The sequence below is a fragment of the Acomys minous genome (genome assembly GCF_964271855.1).
Source record: "Acomys minous genome assembly, chromosome: 4".
Lineage (NCBI taxonomy): Eukaryota > Metazoa > Chordata > Mammalia > Rodentia > Muridae > Acomys > Acomys minous.
In genome coordinates this window covers 115,967,310-115,988,919 of record NC_140486.1, presented here as the reverse complement: position 1 = coordinate 115,988,919, position 21,610 = coordinate 115,967,310, and the positions used below count along the sequence as shown (strand labels likewise).

The following is a 21,610-nucleotide window of genomic DNA, read 5'->3' as shown; positions in this document are numbered from 1 at the left end:
AAAGGCATCTTTAAGGAAAAGGCAAACAGCCAGGCAACACAGCACTCAGGAAGGAGGTGGAGGCAGGCAGATCTCCATGAGTGCAAGGCCAGCCTGGTCTACAGAGCAAGTTCCAGGACAGCCAGCGCTACACAAAGAAATGCTGTCACAAAACAAACAAAAGCACAACAAACAAGCAAACAAAAAGGGCAAGCAATAGACTGGAAGGAAAACCTTCAGTGTGCATATAATTATAGAATGCTTATGAAACTGTTGCAATTTAACAAATGCATGCAAAAAATGTGAATGACTGACTGTGCCACAAAATAAGCTGTGTGGGTTGCTAGCCCAGTGAGATACCACTTCTCACCTATAGGACTGGCTAAAACAGGGGCAGCAAGGTGCACCCTTGCCACACAGATGGCTAGGAGGAAATTAAGTGGTCCCATTGGAAATGGTTTAGCAGATCTTAGAATGGTACTATGACCCAGCAGTGCACTTTCTTATATTTGCCCAGGGATGTAAGTATACACCCAGACTTACACTCTGTGGTCTTTCTTAGCAGCTAAAACAGAAATGACCCACAAGCTCAAAGCTGCTAAGTGGTCTGATAGGTTGCACCGTGTGCTGCAGTTGTGCAGCGTGTGGAGACCGCACACACAGTGTCCTGAGGCAGGACAGACACATAGCCACCCCTCTCCATCCTAGTCATGTAAAACTGGACTCAGCAAAACAAAGCTGGAGCATCATCAGAAAAAGGAAGGCCAGAGGAGGCGGCCTGTGAATTGGGACTGCTCCAGGCCTGACTGGGATGATAACCCATGTAGGGAGGAGTGCCCAAATTCTAGTCTTAACCCGTCAGCTGAGCCTGCACTGAGCAGTGTGGCTGCCCATGCTTTAGCTCCTGGGCCTGTGAAATTGAGGCTTGCAGAAAACCCAGACCACAGGATTTCCATGAGTATGCTCCATGTTAATTATATGTTGAAATAGTATTTTTGCATCCCAGGTTAGGTAGAATATGAAAGTTAATTTCACCCATTTCATTTACTCATTTTTATGTAGCTACTAGAAAATGTAAATTACATGTGTAGCTGACACATTTTTGGTGGACTGTGATGAACAAGTTGATTAACGAGTTTTATTTATTTTAAATCACTAGTATAAATCTCATGTAAAACTGGAAAGCAAGTTGATAGAATTTAAATGCTTAAATTTGTGTGTTGTTTTATTCCACATTTAGAAAGAAACAGCAGTATTTGTTTTCCTATCTTGAGTAAGACAAGAAGTGCCTTTATTTTTATTCTATTATTCACTTATTGTTTTGGTGGTGCTGAGAATCAAACCCTCGGCCTCACATGTGCTAGACGGGGACTTTTCCCCTAGCTCCAAAGACTTCTTCTATAAAAAAAAAAAAAAAAAAAAGAGGCCTGGCCAGTGAGCCAGCATCTTCCTGGCCACTTTATCGGTACCCTAGGCTAGAAATCAAAGATTAGGAAGCTGGTAGCTGTTATTGGTCAGAGAGAGTTAGAAGCTGCTCTGTGGTCCTTACCTCTAGGATGTGAGGGTATGTGAGTCTATGAAGAGGATTGGGTATGAAGTTATAAACTTACATGGTAGGTGTGTACATAGGTGTCAGTGATGGGGCATGAGACTCAGGGATGCATACTTAGCCAGGGATGGGATTTTGGTCTTGATCACATCTCTGGATCCTTCTTCAGTGAGTTTATTCCAGGTGGAGTGAGTTGGCCTGGCATCTGGAGGCCACACCAAGGCTATCCGCTGGCATTTGTTCCCACATGGCTGCCTATTCCTGGCATACAGAGGAACAGTGCCAAAAACCATGAGTAGGAGTCTGTGCCTACAGGTGAGCTGGTTATGAGGACATAGAGGTCCCCTTCTGTGATGTCCAGACAGCCAGCGCCAGCTCCAAGAGTGTTTCTAGAGGGCAGGGAGGTATAGGCAGCTCTGAGAGCTGTGGCCCTGGCTCAAGGCAGGTGGTCCATGGTAGCCTCTTGTTGCAGCTCACTTATAACTTTCCAGAAAAGCGGGTTTTAATATTGACAGGATCTCGAGTGATGAAATCAGAAGGAAGAATCTACTGGATATGGAGTAACCAGCTTTTCCAACTTGTTCTTTAGTAGAGTGAACCATGTCACGAAACATAACAATTGTAGTTGTGTTTATAACATTTCTTTTAACTACCACATTTAAATTGTTTCCCTACAGTTGACTATCTTTTTAACCCACATATGAGTATATGCGTGTGTGCACACGCGCACACACGCACACACACACACATTTCTGTGTTTGTAGGAAGAAGAGAAGGGATGCCAAGGAGCCCACTGTAACTTAGCATGAAGGAAGTCTTCAGGGCTGCCCTCTTAGATATGTGTCTGAGAGGCCCTTCAATCCATTCTTTGAATGATATGCTTTCAGATATTTAAATAATGCTCATCCGAGAACTCACACTCTAGGCTCACATAACTCCAGATTTGTGGGGGAGTACTGTGTGTTCAAATAAATTATTTGACAAAGGCTAAATCATCTAGCAAAGGCTAAACCACACAGAGTGGGCAAGTGTTTCAGGTCATTCAGCATCCAGAAAGATTAGCTAAAGGTCATCAAGGGTGACTTTGGTGCCCTAGACTTCTCTGCAGCCCAACTCCTGCTGCCTCCTCCTCCTTCCTCATGCCCTCCACCCCTCTGCTCTGAGCATCCATCCGACCTGCCACCTTTCCCATCTGGCCATTTTTAGGTCTTTGAGTTGTGCTTTGCCATTGGAAGTTCATGTCCTCTAGTAAATCCCAGAGGAGAGATTTGAGCTGCCTCTTCACTGCCCTGAGAAAGAGATGGCTGGGGATTTGTCGTAGTAGGCATGAATGGTAGGCATACTCTGCAAAAGGAGAATATTCAAGGGACCCTGTGCTTGGGGAGACAGACAGACAGCACCTGTTAGTAGTCGGTGTTGCCCCTAGCTCACTGTCTGCAGCTTTTCCTGCAATTTCTCATGCCTGGACCCACTGATCTTCCATTGCTTACATCCTGAAGACAAGCCCTCAAGACAGGCTGGCATAGGAATCTCAGAGGGCAGGTCTGGGCAGAGGATCACCCATGAGGTACATGGGCAGGGCTGTGGGCACTGTTGTTTGCCTGTTGGCCTGTTTGTTTTGGTTTACTCACAGCTCACCCCTGGAGAAGAGGGCCTGATGGAAGGTCAGGCTTAAAATTTTGGCATCCTGAGGCTTGGGATGCCTGTGCACACTGAAACCTGTCTTTGCTTTTTTCCAGGAAGACACAGCACAGCTCCCTTGACCAGAGCTCTCCACCCCAGAGTGGGGTATCAGCCTCCTACAACCATCCAGTTTTGGGAATGTACGACGCCAAAGATGATTTCCCTCTTAGGAAAACAGGTGTGTGTGTGCAGGCTGTTCCCTGAGTGCCTCCATCACAACAGCAGCCCCGGTGAGCTCTGTGGAGCCACAGGCAGTGCTTTGGCATCTTGTTTAGGATAGTTTATGACACTGGCTTTTGCATTGAGACACTCTTTGAAAGGTGACCTCAAGCGTCCCTGTGTGATTTATCCCAAAGAGGATGGGTCTCATACATATACTCTTGCATTGTAGAACTTGGCCTCATTCCCAGAGCACCTTGGTTCATCCCCTTTTGGGAATGTGCTCTGCTCTACAGTCCAGACAGTAGGGTAGTTCCAGAACTAAGACAACTCCTGTGGGTGTGCTGTCCAAGGTCAGTGGATATTTAAGGACTCTACAAGGCCTTTGGGTAGCGCCCAGCCAGGGATGGTCAGGGTGCCCAGAGTGAAGGCAGGTCCCATGACAACGATGTGCTGAGTCTTGCAGGGACCTGCTGGCCCACAGCTTTGAACATTAACTCTCTTATGTACAAAGAGTGTAAAGGGGACTAGACTGTTGTCAAAGCAAGAGAAAATGCTACAGCACAAGACAAGCCACAGCACTCTTGGCTTTCTCAGGGGATGGCTGGAGAGGACAGGGCCTTTAGAGAAGGGCTGAAGTGGCTGTGGATAGTGTGTTGGGATGGCAAGGAGGTGGGCTTTCTGGAGCTTACTCCAGAGGATGTAGACCCATGTAGTCCTATATGATGGCGGTACAGCCCTAACCTGCAGGGCAGTGCGAGGAGTTCCTTCTGGGCTTCCTTCAGAAATGAGATTTGAGGGACACACCTTGGTTTTACTAAGCAAGCCTGTGAAATTCAGAGTTTCTCTTAGTTCTAAGCAAAGCTGTCCTGGAGTGCAGTGGGTTTTTTTGCAGGTTCACTTTTTACTGCTTTCTAAACTAGGAAGGTTCAGGGGACACGGGTCTGTCATGAGAGATTGCATGACTTAGAGCAAACTACAATCAGGAGCTGGAAGTTGAGTAGAGGGACATTTTAGCTCAACCTAAACAGGATTTGACTGATATTTGAAGTGTGTGGAATAGAACGGCCATGTCATGTTTGTTGTGTCCCTCATGGACGGGGTCTCGGTATTGAAGGATGAAGACGTGGCCTAAACGCCAAAGACTATACCCTCCTGAAAACACCCATGAGATAGCTTCCGCCAGAGGTCAACAGGAAGAAACAGTGTATACCACTGTCCTGGCTGGCCCAGGGCACTAAAGCAGTAGGACTGCAAGCTGTCGTCCTCCCCTGCAGACAGTGGTACGAGGGTTCATCCACCTCCTGCTCCTAGGCTCAGAAGCCTTCCAGTAATAGTGTGCTCCTAGGGAGATCATCAGAACAGGAGACAGAACATTTACACCACCAGCTATGTGCCCTTCATGGTTGTCCACAGGGCCCTGCGGCTTCTCCACGAGTCTCCGCCCACTCCTGCTGATTCTTGTGCTAGGCTGCATTTCTCTGCCTTGTTGGCTTCTAACCTTGCGATACAGCCCACCTAAAGACCCCACTCCCTGAGACTAGAGGAGCGGATGCTTCGTACATTCTAGAGAACTTTAATTAAGGTTTGGCTATATTCCAAATTTTTAAGAGGCACCACCAGCTCATGAATAATATTAATAAGATTTCCAGAGAACACATTTAATTTCCTACAGTATTCAGGGAGGTAGACTGCAGTACACTGGACAAGGCTTTGTCCAGCCAGTGAAGTTGCCAATGCTCTAAGCACCCTTTTGTATGTTTCTGATGAAGTGCTCTGAAAGACACAGTCAATGAGTGAGGTTTCCTGCACGAGGTGCCATAATCAAGGTACAGTGACAGTCTCGAGTAACTATATCTGAATAATTTGCGTTGACTTGCATACAGTTTGCCCATCTGAATCCTTACGGGATTTTATATTCAAGGCAAATAGACCCTTAGCCATCTCGTGCTGATTTCCTCTATCGTCCTGGCATATGTGTAGGCCTTGGTGGCCTCCCTGCAGTGGCAGTTCATACCTATGCTGTGCCTCTCTTCCCTCTTTCATGAAAATAACATACAGCTTGCCTGAGCTTTCTCATGCTCAGAGCTCAGCCACCTTAGTCCATACCCAGCCACTTCACACATTAGTGACTTAAGAGACATTCTTACCTTCTCACCCCCCCAGCTGCTCTGAGAGGCAGTTGAGTGAGTCAGAGAAGATCTGGGAAGGCTTTGCTCCACCTCCCCCAGCTGTTAGATGGTCTGTACTCCTTCTGCCCTGTGACTTGTCCTACCAAGCCTCCCCCTCAACTCCACTTAGCAGAAGGCCACATGGAAATAACCATGTGAGTAACTGAGGCCTACAAGCAGCTGCGTGCACCTGCTGAATGTCACACTCACACCCCAGCCCTGCCATCCTCACCTTCACCTACTCCCAGAAGGTAGTTTTCCAACTATGGGCTCTATTTGAGTCTCCTCCTATAGCCCAGTTCTGACATCCCGTCAGAGGCCTTGCTCTCTTCTGCATTACAGACAGAGAACAGTGGTGTCTTTGCTGCAGGGTCCCCCTTCTACCAGAATTCTGCCTGTGGTCCAGGCGAGGTTGTTCTGAGTCCCTTCCCACTGCTTATGGGCACCCTGATCAATTACCCTCAGGGCTGGAGACAGCACTGGCTGATCTTCCAGGTTCAATTCCCAGCACCCACATGGCAGCTGACAACCATCATTTCTCAGACCTAGGGACCTGATGCCCTCTTCTGACCTTAGAAGGCACTGTATGCATGTGCTGCACCAACATATATGCAGGCACCCATACACATACAAAATAAAACACGCAGAAAAATAATTTGTTACGTTATCTACAGTGGGTCTCTAAAGATGTTCAAGAGAAAGTGACAGTGCTTTTCAACACTCTCACAAAAGCAGAGGTGTAGCAAAGACTTGATTGGATCGTTGATGCATGATGCACACCCTCATTGGCAGGATCCTTCCTACAGTTTGTGCTTGTCCGAGTCCACTTTCTCTTGCAATCACAAAACCCTCAAGACCAAAATAGGGAATAAATTGTTTGCTTGTCTCTTGATTCTGGAAACCAGGAAATTTAAGAACACAGACCCAGTATTCACTCAGCACTAGGCAGGGCCTTCCTGCAGTGTGGAAACTAGCTGTGGTAGGTAGTAAGCTTTGTCAATTGGGTTTCTTTCTCTTCTTGTGAACCCATCAGACCCAGCCTGCCTTTACTTCTCTGGGAAGCTGTTGAGGAGACCTGCTTAAGCCCACTCTGCCCAAGAATCTTAAAGCTGCACTTTGCCTCAGCCTTTTTCCTAAAGAAGGTTCAGAGTCACCCATTTCTGGGGCCAGAGCAGAAACTCCCCCAGGCCTTCTCCTCAAAACCCTGGCCTCTTGAGTCCTGGTTTGGAGGGAGGCAGGTAATGCCACATGGAAGAATAGTAAACTTCCCCCATGTGTGTGCTTGAGGTGACACCTCACAAATCAACATATTGCCCAAGCTTGACAGGACGAGGGGCTCTGGCATGTTGGCCATCTTAGCATTTGGCTATCCCGTCCTCTGGCAACTAAAGTCTGCAGAGTCCCAGGCCCTTTCCCATCAGTCTTTCCCACTGGCATGTTGAAGCCCATGGGTTATGCTACCCCAGGAGCAGGGATGAAGTGAGCCTGCGCTTTCCTGCGGAGGATGGAGGTCCACCATGGCCTCACAGTTGCAGATTCTTACATGACTATGTCTGCACAGGAGAGCTATTAAACCAAACCAGGCCGCACCCTCAGCTGTACCCTTAGCCAGTGTCAGGAAAGAATCCAGGATCTGAGAGAAGCAGCCTGGCCAGCTGCTATTCGCTTCTAGATTGTGAGATGCAGGTGTCTTCACATGAATGAGAAGGCCAGTGATTTGGAAGCTGTGATGGTGTCACAATTGACAGCCCTGAAAGGTGCCTTTGTCAGCTCTCCTCAGGTTTCAGAGCAGCAAGTTACAGGTGGATTGTTGAGGAGACCGCTATTTAAGAGACACCTCATTGAGTGATTGTCACCCTTCAGTGGTTTCTTGCTATGCCCAATAAATCAGTGACACTGTGGTAATACCATCAAGGTGGGATGGAAGCACACATATTTCTCTGGCCTCCAACCCACTGCATCCACTAATGGGGCTAACAAGAGCTTCTGCCCACTACCAGAAGAGCCCTTCCTTCCACTCTTAGACTTCCGTGGAGATTTACCAGCTATGTATATTTTAAGCCACCAGTGTGAAGCCCTGACCCCAGCTGTGTCTGCCTGGCTATAACAACATCTCCTTTCATACAGCTTCTGAACCTAACCTGAAATTACGGTCAAGGCTTAAGCAGAAAGTAGCTGAGAGACGGAGCAGCCCCCTGTTGCGCAGGAAAGATGGCCCTGTGGCCACTGCTCTTAAAAAGCGACCCCTGGATGTCACAGGTATGTCAGGGAGCAGGTAAGCCCCCCACCCCACCCTAACACACACACACACACACACACACACACACACACTCACACCCTGCACTCTTGACACCTCTAACAAATGTGTCTCAACCCAACATAATTCCCTAATGTAGTACTGTTCAGTAGCACTGCATGTGTCAGGCCTAGCCACCTAGATCGGTGGGCATTGAGTGGCTGGCCAGGTCCTGCTCCCTGGCTCAGTTTCCCCAGCCCAGTGGGGCTGTCACTGGGCCCAAGTGAGGACAGCTTTCTTGCCTGGCATTTCAGGGTTATTCAGAGATTTTCTGAAGGTGGGTTTAAACTGCCCTTCCCTTTAGTGGTGATGGCATGTTTCTGCCTGCTTTCTACTGCCCACAGGCATCTTGTGGCCTTGGAGCTTCCAGATTGTTCCCCACCAGTGTGCCCAGCTGATCAGAGAAGGAGCCAGGAGCTCAGCTAGTTCCCCTTCAGTGAACATACTGATGCTGGCCCCACCTGCTGGTGGGCAAGCAGCAGGATACAGCCCTTCCCACCCAGGAATTTCCTCCCTGCATGCCCCCCTTAGGTTAAGTCCTCACCTCAGCCAAGGCTCACCCCATCACCCTAAAATCCTAGCATCTAAGAAAAAGGAAACCGTTGAGAGAGCTGACCTGAAGGTTGTTCCCAGCCCTTGAACATGCTGTTGGAAGGAAGGCCAGGCTTCTAGTTTTTGTTCTGTATGTGGCACCTGTCTAGTTGGTTCCAGTTTTGTTTCCATGAATATGCTGATGTCCCAGGAAAAGACAAAAGGGCTTCCTAGTGCTAAAGTCCTTCAGAGTCTGATAGACCTGCCTTCAGGACTGAGGAGTGTGTGGCCTTCTAGACATAGGGCCAGTGTGAGTCCTCACTCCAGGACTGGCTTGTAGATCTTGGCTCTGTGCAAAGAAGACCCTGTGCCTAAGAACTCCTGCTTGTCACACTCTCCCTTTTCATGCAGGTCTGCTAGAGCAGTTCTGCTTGTTCTTTAGAGGCGCCTTACCTAGAGACACAGAGAAACATTAAGACCCTGAGACCTCAGCTTCATCACAGTTCTCATGCAGCCGTCTGTCCCCTGCCTGTACTATTAGAAACATCCTGTATAATCCACGCTCACCTGTCCATCACTGAGGAGTTTAGTTGGGAGTTTTCGGGGCATGTGAGTAGTAACTGTTCATACTGATACACAGCCTGACTGCTTGTGGCAGCACCTGCTGTGAGCCCTGTGCCTAGGCTCTGCACACTCACTGACAAGATCATTTGTGACATGGGGTCTCTATCAGGCTGCTCTGAGTGCACCCACCCCAAATGGCTGCTGCTGTTTAATGCCCAGTGAGTCGTAAGCAGACAGAACACAGGAACAGTCAAAGGAGGTGCCTCTCTGCTTTCTAAGTGAAGTACGAGCGAGGGAGGCAGCCTGGGAGGCAAGCGTGACAGTACACGTCATTGCTGAACTATATGTAGATGGAGTCTGCACTCAAATGTAGGGTGGGCTTGAGTGCTTTAGAAGCACTTCCTGCTATAGGAAGTTGTGGAGAAGGTGGCCTCTAAGCTACAGCTTGATGGCTTAGTGAAACTGGGAAACAGGCTGTGCTGCCCAGGTCACTATAGCCACCTGGGGAGTTTGACAGGGAAGGAGCTTCAGGTAGAGCTGTTTTTTGGCTACAGACAGATAGGGGCTCTAGCTAGGGTTGCTCCACGTCCAGCAAAGGAACAGAAAGCCTTCGTAGGAGAGGCCTGCCCCCTGCATGGAGGGCCATGAGATGGACCAGGGGACATGGCAGGTTAACATGCCACTCCTCCCAACTGGAATGAAGTTCATGCTGGTTGAAGAGCATGAAGAAGCTGCCTGGAGTCAGGGGTCACAGTCACCCCACTTCCTCACATGCTCTTGAGAATGTTCATGTGTTCACCCCACAGTTGAGGATGCCTCTTACTGTACAGCCACTTCTCACTTAATAACTGACACCGTATTTTGCTACTGTAAATAACAGAAGGCCATGCATTTTGTGCATTTCCATAGAATAGATTCCTGGAAACAGGATGAATAAAGCACTAAAACATCAGTTTGATAAAAATGAAAATCATGAATCATACCCGTGTTTCACTGCACTACAATGCAGCATGTAAGTGAGAATGTTGATCTGCGTGCCCTAGGAGACAGGCTACACAGCAGAGAGCATAGTCCAAGTACAGCATGGTGGCTGCTGTGGGTAGAGAGTGAATGCTGAGCAAACCACATGTGTTCAGAAGTGAAACGGAAACACCTCTCGAGTCCCTCCAGTAGACTCTTGAGCTTCCAGCTGGTAAAATTCAGGGAAATACAGTATCTCACCAGTGTAAGCTAGTTGGCATTTGGAGGAGAGGGACCAAGAAAGGACAGACTGAGTCTTTGCTCACGATGAGTGTGTGTGGCAGGGTTCTCACCACAAGCACTGGGTACAGGGTTTTAGGGTAGAGGTGGCATGTAGGCAGCTGCTGGAGGGTCAGAAGTGGCCTCCAGTGCCTGGTGGGCAACCAAGTCCACAGAGGACCAAGCCTTCCCCCATTTGCCAAGAATACTGTGCGGACAGACGCCTGTGCCCTGGTGTACTTCCGTCCAGGGCAGGTGAAGTCACTGGGTGCACAGCTTCCTCCTCTGTGAGTGGGGTGAAAGGATGTCCTCCTTAGAACTCAGAAAGGCCAAGTTCCTACTAGCTCTGAAAGGCTCCAATCCTCTCCATCCTCCCTTCCTGTGTCACTCAAGGCTATTTAATGACAGTTTTCAGAATCAGCTCTGCAGCTCAGGAGCCCTGTTAGTTGGCTGAGTGAATGGTTGTGTCTGTCAAGGAAGGGTGTCCTTGAGCCCCTTCAGGATCCCACTATGACCAGGGTTAAGGCTAGACTCTGATCTGAGTGCTGATGGTGATGATGAGGAGGAGGAGGAGGAGGATTATGATGATGACAACGACACCTGAACTCTTCAGGAAAGCAGTTCATGTGTGTCTTTGGGAAGTATTAACCAGATGATGCCTTTGTCAAAACACCCCTGAGCCAGACATGCAAAGCTCATTATATGCTCCTGAACCCAGGCTGTGTGGTTGGCGATAGCAGCAGCCAGCCTGTGGGGGTAAAGAACTTTGTAGTATCGGGGTCAAGACCAACACATACAACTTGCATCTGTGAGCTACAGGAGCCACTGCCTGTGTTTCCTGTCTACTGGGCAGTTCATAGTCAAGTAAGAGAATTGCATGTAACCTGGTCATGCATAGTAGATTGCTATAGTTTGAAATTGTTGTTACAGAGACAATGAATTTGACCTTTCACTGTTTAAAAAAAAAAAAAAAACTGCTGGGCCTTTGTGTTCACTGGTCTTTTGTTTGAATATTAAAAAGTGTTTAAAGGCTTTGCTTTCTGTTTCAAACCATCTTGAAATTCAGAAGAGCTATGAAATAGGTAATGTGTGCACCCTGAAAGGCTCCGCAATGCATCCACAGAGCTTCAGCTTTGGGAGGCTCATGGAGGTCAGCAGCAAAGCCGAGACAGAGGGATCGTGTTACCATACCTGCTTTGAAACCCTGCCCTGTTCTGCCTGCCAGCAGGCTAGCAAGCAGAAACCCAGGGAGGCAGGAGGGCCTCTATGTCTACCCAGTGCCCAACCCCAACTGCTGTCTCTCATCTACAGACTCCGCGTGCAGCAGTGCTCCTGGCTCTGGTCCCAGCTCTCCCAATAGCAGCTCTGGCAACGTCAGCACTGAGAATGGCATCACACCCACTGTGCCGAGCGGAGCTCCCTCTGAGGTGGGTCAGTCACAGGCTCATATGGGCCAAGCACCCCCACCAGTACCTGCCTTGTGTCTGACTGTTCAGTCAGGACCAACACATGGGAGGACGCTGGGGAGGACCTTCCAGGTGTTCTTAACCCATTCTCCTCATCATGGTCTTCTTGAAACATGATTACCACAGTCCTGGGGGCCTCCAGACTGCCTTTTTCTTCATCTTTCTCCACCTATTGTCACAAAAGCAGCTGTCACCACACACACACACACACACATAAACACACAATGTGCTAAGGCACATGGAGCAAGCAACACGCATGTGAGAATGGTTGTGGGATAAAGAGGGCATATTTGAAAAATACATAAATTACAACAGCTAATAAAATCAAGTGTTAGGGAAGTGGATACTAATGTGAGAGAAAGGAAAGACTCAGAAATGAGGAGATAGGTCCAAGGTGTCTTTCCAGAACAGTAGGTGCCAGCATACTCTCTACATACTTTCCCTCACTCCACAAGCATCCCTGACCCACATGCCTGGCCCAGGATGCAGCAGCAGAGAAAGCTGCTGTTCAAGTTTCCCATAGGTGGGGAAGGCGGCCTCTTACCAGGTTGCGGGGGTAGGGGTGGGGGCATCAGAGGGGCAGAGTACAGAGCTCACATGGGAGAACTCAGACTGTCACAGTGGTGCTGCTGCTATAGGCCAGGTTGGGGCAGAATGCCCTGAAACAGCTTTTTAGACTAAGCCAGTGCTGCTTTTGTATTGGCTATGCATGGCAGGTCCTTGGGGAACCCCAGCTGTGTTCCAAAGGTCTCTTTCTGCAGGAGGAGAAGTGCTGATAGCTAATATACTTCATTACAAACTGCACATGCTCACAGTCCTGCAAGGTATGCACAGGTTCTGACCACTAACCCCAGTTCACTATTGTGCCCCAGCACTCCTAGGAAGCTGAGAAGCCCATCCTACAGTGGATGTAGCTCTGAGGGGATTTTCCTTCAAACCGCTAATAAACATAGCCCTAATTCTAACCCTGAACCTAACACTGGCTATAACTATAGACCTAACCCAAACCCTAGCTCTCACCTTAACTTAATCCTAGCTCATACATTAGTCCTAAATGAGATCATAACCCTCCTTCCAGCCCAAACCCTAAAACTAACCTAAGCCCTACTTCTAACACCGATTACAGTTCCTACACTCTGTATCAAGCTGTAACCTAACCATCCATAATCCTAACTCTCAACCTAGCTCTGTCCCTAATCCCAAGATGAACACTAACTCTAAGGGCAAAACTAGCCCTGACTTTAACCCTAAGTCTACCTCTGCCTCTTAGCACTAGCCTTAGAAATAACGCCAGTAAAGACAGAATAATAACCACTAATAAACACAAGTCACAGCCATTGTGGTTATCAGACCAGTTCCTCTGCTGACATGCACAAGTCCCTGTGCATGACTGGCATAGCTGAAGCCACATATTGTCCCCTTCATGTGACTGCTTAAATGGCACTGTGGCTGTCTTCATGTGCTTGGGGGCTATTTCCTTAGGGCCATTTCTTACCACTGCATCCTCAAAGTGGAGCCTCACAATCAAAAAGCAGCTCAGCTTTGAAGGCTTCCAGACACAGATTGCCAAGTCAGTCTGCAGAAAGTACATCAGTTTATAATCCTGTGACCACGTGTTTCAGCTTTTCTGAGCTTTTAGAAAGTCTGTCAGTTTGATGACTTGGTAAATATGTTTTCGGTCACTGATAAAGCTTAGCATTTTTTTTATTTCCCTTAATATGGGTTCTTTTGTCATTGTCTTTATTGAGTTCTGCTCTCATGTTAATTGGTCTTTGATTGACAAGCTCTTTATAGTTTAGGCTTTGTCTTCCCTGTACATTGCAGATCCTGTTGTCACCATTATCTACCTTTTGTAAGGCTATGGTTTTTCCTGCTCACTAATAACTTTCTCCTTGGCTTCTGCTTTTGATGTCATCCTTGGAAAAATCCTAACTACAAAAATATTTTAAAATGTATTGTTCTAAACCTCCTACCCATAGTTTTATGGTAAGTAGGCAAATTGAATAAAAACAAACAAGGTAGCAAGAGCTCATTAGGAGGGAGGAAAAAAAACTCAGGAATGGGAACCTTGATTCTGTACCTTTGGCGTGCCTGAAGGTCTTACACTCACCCAGAGGCCACAGTCTGTGCAGCCTGTTTTTGCACTAGGTAACCACATGTCTGTACCTTCTGCTATAAGTGCTCCTTGCAGTCCTGGATGTGTGTGTGTGTTGGATCATTTGTGGCAGACTCTGACGGTCCCAATATCTTCTTTCAACAGACAAGCTTGGCACATAGACTTGTGACTCGAGAAGGCTCAGTTGCCCCACTCCCTCTCTACACATCACCATCCTTACCCAACATTACCTTGGGACTTCCTGCCACTGGCCCTGCTGCTGTAAGTTGGCCTCTCGGGGTTGGATGACATGGGGTGGTTGTCTGCTTCAGTCCCCACTGCCTGAATATCCTGGTGTGCCTTTCAGGGTGCAGCAGGCCAGCAGGATGCTGAGAGGCTTGCTCTCCCAGCCCTCCAGCAGCGGATCTCCTTGTTTCCTGGCACCCACCTCACCCCATACCTAAGCACCTCGCCCCTGGAGCGGGACGGCGGAGCAGCTCACAACCCCCTCCTGCAGCACATGGTCCTATTGGAGCAGCCACCCACCCAGACGCCCCTCGTCACAGGTAAGAACCACAACTAGGTCTCTGGGCAGTTAGGTCTATCTCTTTGGCCTCACGTAGTTTTTAAAGAAGACTGGAAGAAACACCTGAGCCCACACAACAGTAGAAGGTCTCTGGGTCCCTGTCATATGATAGCTACCTCAGCTGTGCCAAAGGACCATGTCTTGCTTTGGAAGCTGACTGAGGAGTGGAAGGCGATGCCAGTGACCCCCTCTTTAGCCCCCTGTTCTCCATCTGATAGGTTTCCCTGCGGCTCAAGGAAGCAAGTGCATGAAGTTCAGAATTGACCACAGATTTCTTGTCTCAGCTTGAGGATGGTCACATTTAGGAAAGTGCAAGTTAGCAAAAGCTAGGAAGACTTGTGACCTTTACCTAGTGAACAGGTTGTGGAAGAAATGTTTCAGAAATGGTGACAGGTGGAATGTTTTCTATGAAACACAGAATCCTATCCATGGGTGGCTTTGTCCAGCTTGATTCACACCGTCCTTGGGTCAGTGAGTGGCCTCCTCACACCTATGGCTTCACTCCGAATCATAGCCAGAGCAACCCAAGGCTGGCCTTGTACATGTTCCAGTGTTCCCCTGGGCCAGCCTCTGGCTGATACGCTGCAGTATCCCCACATGCTGGTGTGAGGCAATCTGTAGGGCTTGGTATTGTGTTCCTGGCTTGGGGTTTTTCATCTCCAGTGTACATTTGGCTCTCCCAAACCAGTGATCTGGACAGGAACAGCATTTCTAGCTGCTGGTATCCTCTGAGACAGAATGGACACCCCTGCCTCAGCTCTGGAGAACAGTGTCCCAGTGACCATGAGTTGCTCATTATGCTCAGGCCCCTTCCTGTCTGTTCTCTGGGAAGCCACTCACTTTGGCTGCTTCTTCCCAACTGTGAATGAGATAGGAGCACAGAGTGACAAAGTGAAGACTCAACCCCAATAGGCAGCCTCTGACAGTCGGTGTTGATCTCCTGATTGAGGTTGTTCCTTTTGAGTTGGTTTTAGTTTTTTATTAGTGTGTTTATTTATTTGGCCCTTTGTTACTGTTTTGATACTAAATCTTGCTTTGTTGCCCAGGCTAGCTTTAAACTCTGATTCTCCTGCCTCAGTCTCCTAAGTGCTGCAATGTCAGGCCTATGTTTGTGATTCATCTTCAGACTCTACACTCTTTCCCTCAGCTGCCCCACCCATTCTTCCCATCACCCCCTGTCTTCCATGTCATGTGGTCCTGATGCTGGGTCTCACTAGGTTCCTTCTGTTCTCCTGAGGAATGGAACATCGTGAACATCCTTAGAGGCCCAGGCTCCCCATTGTCTAGAACAGTGATGAAAAATAGTGTGTGCATTCAAACCAGAGTCTGTTTGCCTAGCTGCTCATCTCAGAGCACTGTTAAGCGCAGTACACACTGGCAAAGGAGTTAGCTCTTAGCAAGAACTCTAGCCTTGAACCACAGCCCTCCTCCTGGGCAGACCAGCCAGAGGAAGTATGTGGAAGCAAATGCTCCTCTCTAAGTCCTTCCCACTGCTTTAAAATCATGTTTGTCTGTCCTGCAGCCACTATTGCCTGACACCATCTGCATGCTGTGCTGTGTCACTGCACTTGCCCGGTCTCTCTGCAGCCCCGTTCTCATACCCCTAGAGAAGATTTGCTTCCTCCCTGTGCCACTCTGTATTTGATTCAGTAAAATCTCCTAATGTGGAAGCCGTTGAAGGTCAAGGTCTTGACAGTGCCTGGATGTCTGATGGTGACAGGTTCTTGTTGTCAGTTTGTCTCTGAATTTCAGCAGGTCAGCTGTAGAATGTTCTCTCTGGTAATTGTGTGTGTGTGTGTGTGTGTGTGTGTGTGTGTGTGTGTGTGTGTGTGTGTACATGTACGCGCGTGCGCGCTAAAATAGCCATCCTCTGGAAACACCTGTGACAGATGTGGCAAGCTGATCCTAGGCTGTTGCCACACCTTCTGGAGTGCTCCTTGGTGAGCTCCTGAAGAGACTGCATCAATGGGATCTTCAGGTGGCCTTACTTTCAGATTATACTCTCTGCTCCTTTAAAGCCCAGACTCAGACTTTCAGCCTCTAGCTGGAATTGAGCCTGTTTGCAGACAGTCATATTTCCTAGAAGGCACCTGGGCTGGCAAGCATGTCATTTTCTCCACTGGTTACTCAACAGCATCTCCCCTCTCTTCTTCCTCTTCCCCTCTGCTGTTTTTTTTTCCTCCATATTATCTTCAGACTGGTATCTTTCAGGCCTGGGGGCACTGCCCCTCCACACACAGTCCCTGGTTGGTGCGGACAGGGTGTCCCCATCCATTCACAAGCTGAGGCAGCACCGCCCCCTAGGGCGCACGCAGTCAGCACCCCTGCCACAGAATGCACAAGCCCTGCAGCACCTGGTGATCCAGCAGCAGCACCAGCAGTTCCTGGAGAAGCACAAGCAACAGTTCCAGCAGCAGCAGCTGCACCTCAGCAAGGTGGGTCTGTCCCGCTGCCCTCCAGAGCCACTCACCTGCGGCCCAGTGGTGTATACCTTGCTGTCTTTCTCAGCCCCTGCTGACCTTGAGTGAGAAGAACTCAGAGCACATGCTCTGGGGAATGCTTGGGCGCTTAGGGAGCTGTGCTGTTGTGTGGAGCTGGTGTGGAGATGTGTCTAGAGCCTTCCTCAGAGCCCATCCTACCTGGAAGTAGCTGGCTGCATCCTCACAAGAAGCCTCTGTATCATTGTATGGGGCAGTGCACATAGGCAGTTCTTTTAGGGATTTTCTAAAGTCATTTGCCAAGCAGATCTTTAAGCAGACCCTAACCCAAGGCCTGTAGATTTACAACGACACCAAGTCCCTGAAGCATATTTTTCAAGTCACCTGGCACCTGCAACCGCTTAAATGTGGGGGTTACACCATCAGGGCACCTTTGGACCAGGACAGCCTGTAGAGGTCTGTGCACTTGCAAACCTCTCAGAGTCTCTCAGCCCTATCTACAGGGGAAGGCAGTGGGGAAGTTAGTGCTATGGTGCAGACAAGCAGAGAACTAGAGGAGCTTAGCATGTCCCATCAGATGTGACAGTCTATCCACTCAGATGAGTGTATTGCAAACAGCCCAATAGCTGTCCTAGAGAAGTGGAAATGTCTCACGGATGCCTATCCACAAACCTTACCTGCACTGCTCAGAGCACCCAAATGGTGGATAGAGCATCCCCAGGGTTCAGTCTGAGGTGACAGATGACAGAACACACCTCTTTTTGTCATGGGGTCCTACAGCATGTATAAGCCCAAAAACATGTCAGTAGGAAAATAAACCAGTCACGGCGTGGCCCCTGCTGTGTTTCTCTCAAAGGAAATGACTAGCATAGGCAAGGCTTTAGAGCAGTGGTTCTCTACCTTCCTGAGGCTGCAACCCTTTAATATAGTTCCTCATGTTGTGGTGACCCCAACCATAAAATTATTTCATTGCTACTTCGTAATTGTATTTTGCTACTGTCACAAATCATGAGGTAAATATCTGATATGCCAGATATTTAATATGTGACCCCTGTGAAAAGGTTGTTCGACCCCCCAGAGGGGTCCCAACCTATAGGTTGAGAGCAGCTGCCTTAGAGACATGAATTAAGTTAGTGGTTGTCAAGAGCTACCACTTGTAGGGAAGTGGCAACAACTGTCAGTGGGTACAGCATTTATGATTAGGGCCAATGAAAATGTTCCCAAGTTAGGTTGTAGTGATGGTTATACAGTTAGGAAACTACTGAATTGTTCAGTTTAAAAGTGAATTTTAAGGCTTATGAATTGAAATTGTTCTTGCTACCTGGGCTGGGATACATTCCAGGATACTCGGTAGGTATCCTGAAGCTGAGCAGTAGCGAACCCTGTGAACAACAGCCAAGCAGAGAGTCGAGGCGGCTACGAGCCAACTAGGAGAGAAGCACACACAGCAGCATGCATTAGGACAGTGCCCGCTGCCCTAGATGGGAGGGGGCGGGTTAGCATAAGGGTTCATGATGCTAAACAGAATAAGATGCAGCTCAAAGCTTAGGAGTGGTTTATTTCTAGAATTTTCTGTTTAATATCTTTAAATGTCCATTGACTACAAGAAACGTGAAGATGAGAGAGGACTGAAATGCAGGCACTCCATCACTTTTCCTTTGCCTGTTGTCAGGCTCCACAGCTTTTCTGTGGCTTCTCTATGGAAGATGGGAAAGGATCAGACATGAGAGACTGTCCTGCAAGATGAGTGTATGTACAGAGGTGGCTTTGTTTCCTATCTAAAGGGGTCTGCAGAGCCCCGCAGTGAATTAGGCCTGACTTCACATTTTCCCAGGACAAAGGGATGACAAGGGGCTCCCATCCACATCCATCTGACTTTGATCTCTGCTCCAAACTTAGAGGTCTAGGATCAAGCTGGTTTCCCAAAGAAGTTGATGCAGACCACAAGGCCAGGCCCTCCTGCCTGTCAAACACAATGATACCAAGTCCTTAGCCCCAAGCCCCTCATGCTTGACACTCTGGGTATGTTAGAAGTTGGGGGCTCCAAACATCCCGTCCTTTACACAGGAAAGGCATTTGCTGGGAGCGAGACAGGCTCCTGCCAAGTGTCTATACTCCCAGGTGTCAAAAGCACTTTCATATCCATCTCTCTAATGCCAGCCTAGGCTTATTAACTTCATTATGTCACTACCTGAGTGGTGTGGTAGGAGGTTTGAAGACAGAAAACACCTATTCACGTGTGGCATATTTTTGAAGATGACTTAGAAGCCGAGTAATCTCACTGGGGTTTGTTATATGATTGATTTGTGATAGCAAATGACAGTTGATTGAAACGTTTATACAATGTTTTCCTGGGACGCCCAGGAAGACAGTGATGTTCTTCTCTGTGTTATCTGGCACCAGTGTTCTGTCCTAATCTGTGAGAAGTTTGCTCCCTAAGGGCCATCCACTCTCTGCTTGACACAGTGGGGACTACAGCTGGGCTCACTGCCCACTGTGCGTTCCACCTCCATTTTGAAGTGCCAGTGCTCCAGAGATGTGGCAGGGGCTAATTACTCATTCTAGTATTGTGTTTTTAGCAGCTTTTTGTTATCATCCCCATTTTTCCAAAGGACAAGACAGGGCTGCTGAGCTGGCTCCCCTCTTGACTCCTTGGTATTGGAGTGAAGCCGCTACCTGGCTGGGTATCGGCTCCTGACATGGGTGCTGTGCCCACATTAGTGTTTCATAAAGGTAGGCTACAAGAAGAAACCTTCCAGGAAAAGAAGGTCTCCACAGCACGAGTGCAGTGCTCATCTTGCCAGGGAAGCACCCTTTTCTGCTGCTGCCTCCAGACCTACCTCACCACAACCTTGTTGCGAAAAGTGGGAAATTGTGCTCAGAAAAATATGCCTTCCTCTTTCTGTGGAAAAGGGGTAATTGAGGTGTCTCTTCCCCATTGTTGAAAGCAGTTCTTACAGCAATGGTGGGTCTACAAGATCACTTTATCTTTGTGCAGGCAAAGCATTGACTTCACTGAGTCTCACTCTGTTTTGAATATGAGAAACTCGGGCTCCTGCGGGTGGTCTATTTATGAAAGTATCCAATCGTTTTTAAATACCTTGTGCTTGCCAGTGGGGTTCTGGCTCTAAACTCTAGTCTGTTTTAATCTTCCTGTTCTGGATATGGTGGTGTGTGTGTGCTCTCATCCCTTGATAAAACAGGGCCCTGATGTCCAAGAGGCCTCCGGACAACAGGAACTGACATGGTGGTGAGCTGCTGCTTGCCTCCCCACTGGCCTTTCTTGTTATATTGCCTGAGGCCAGGTTTGCTTCCCAAAGCCAGTTTTGCTTTAAGATCCCGTCTCTGTAGACACAAAAAAGCAAAGCTAAATTCAAAGAGGGAGAGAGAGAAGCCCTGTTAGTGACTATAGCGACTATGGCTCACGAAGCCTGGTTTCATCAGCACCCGCGTCAGTGCTAAGCTGAGTGGCTCAGCCACTGCAGGCCATGGCCTGTTCTGCATCACTGACAGGGCTCTAAGTGGCCCCCTGTTGCCATGGCAACATCCCTCATAGGCATCCTCTAGAGGGAGGCCTAACCAAGCTGTGGCCCTTTGAGAGCCTCCCTGTTCTCTGCTCCCTGCTCTGGAGTTTTTGCCTTCTTGGCCCCTGCCAAGGCTGTAGACCCGCCTATGTGGCATCAGTGAGCTCCCACGTTATCAGCAACCTGTACCCAACTTAGAGAGGAAGGAAGGAAGGAAGTGTGTCCTGGCATTGAGGACCATTTGACATATGAGAGGACAGGGAACCAAAAGCGAGAAGCCTGAGGCCCTCCCAGCATTAGGCACAGCATGTAGAAGAGCCCCACGACCATGTACTGATAGGACACTACACCCACCTTTCCCAGAGGCACCCTCCTCAGCCAGGGACAGTCAGCATTGAGGTGGCAGGCCAGATAACAGGAACCCAGGGTTCCAAGTGACATTCCTTAACTTTACATGTCACTTTCAGTATTCCTGCCTGGATAAGGCAGACTCAAGCCTTTAGAAAAGGTGAATGTTGTCCAGTGGACAACTGGAACTGTAACATCAGAGAAACAGAAGGTGCTCGGAACCATAGATGGTACAAGGACACTGAAGAGACATGGTACTGAATAGAACACAGGACATGTGCAAGCCAGAAAGGGGCACACAAGTTGTTAGGAGTCAACTGTTGGGCCATAGGACAGAGGCCCATTGTTGTGAGGGTCATGGGCTCAGCTGTTTGCATGAAGGTATTGGGAAGAAAAGTCCCTGTCTGTCTCCCGCTTAGCTGGGCCATTAAGTGCTGAGGTGAAAGGCTGGGTGAGTTCTTCTCACATCTTTCTCCAGTGCTGAAGCATAAAGATGACGTAGACAAGCCCAGCAATGGAGTGTGTCCATGCACAGCACACTGCCATGCTTCCTCCTTTCAGAACAGCCCCTATCTATCATGGCCTACTTTGAGAAGTCAGTTTGTTTACTGAGTGCCACCCTAGAGTAGAGAGGGACTTGGGTTCAGGTCTGTCGTGTGCTGCTGTCCATGGGCCTTGAAACCACTTAGAGCTCAGCCTTTACAATGACCTGACTCCCTTAGTGACCAAGTAACTTGAGTAGGTCTGCCATACAGGGCTAGTACTTTTTTCTACCTTTCTGCTCCCCTCCTCTGTGTGTGCATGCATATGAGAGAGAGAGAGACGGACACACACAGATGGACACACGCAGAGGAGGAAGAAAGGGCCTCAGTCTTGCTCCCAGTCTGCGTGAGCATTTATGCTCCACCTTTCCACCTCTGCCTCTACTTAGTACTTCCTGAAGGTAGTTATCCCTAGTTCTGACCTGTCACCTGCATCCCAG

At 48.6% G+C, this 21,610-nt stretch overlaps 1 protein-coding gene across 6 annotated transcripts in view; it reads left to right on the top strand.

The window, feature by feature from the left end:
* HDAC4 (histone deacetylase 4) overlaps positions 1-21,610 on the top strand; it is a 244,611-nt gene that overhangs the window by 173,997 nt on the left and 49,004 nt on the right. For 4 of the 6 annotated variants that reach the window (XM_084779888.1, XM_084779883.1, XM_084779887.1 and 1 more), the window contains 6 exons: positions 3,268-3,389; positions 7,669-7,800; positions 11,483-11,598; positions 13,898-14,014; positions 14,100-14,298; positions 16,515-16,753. In XM_084779888.1, coding sequence (XP_084636014.1) covers positions 3,268-3,389; positions 7,669-7,800; positions 11,483-11,598; positions 13,898-14,014; positions 14,100-14,298; positions 16,515-16,753 — 925 coding nt within the window. The remainder of the gene's footprint in view (positions 1-3,267; positions 3,390-7,668; positions 7,801-11,482; positions 11,599-13,897; positions 14,015-14,099; positions 14,299-16,514; positions 16,754-21,610) is intronic. The other 2 variants (XM_084779885.1, XM_084779884.1) reach the window with 1 other exon arrangement.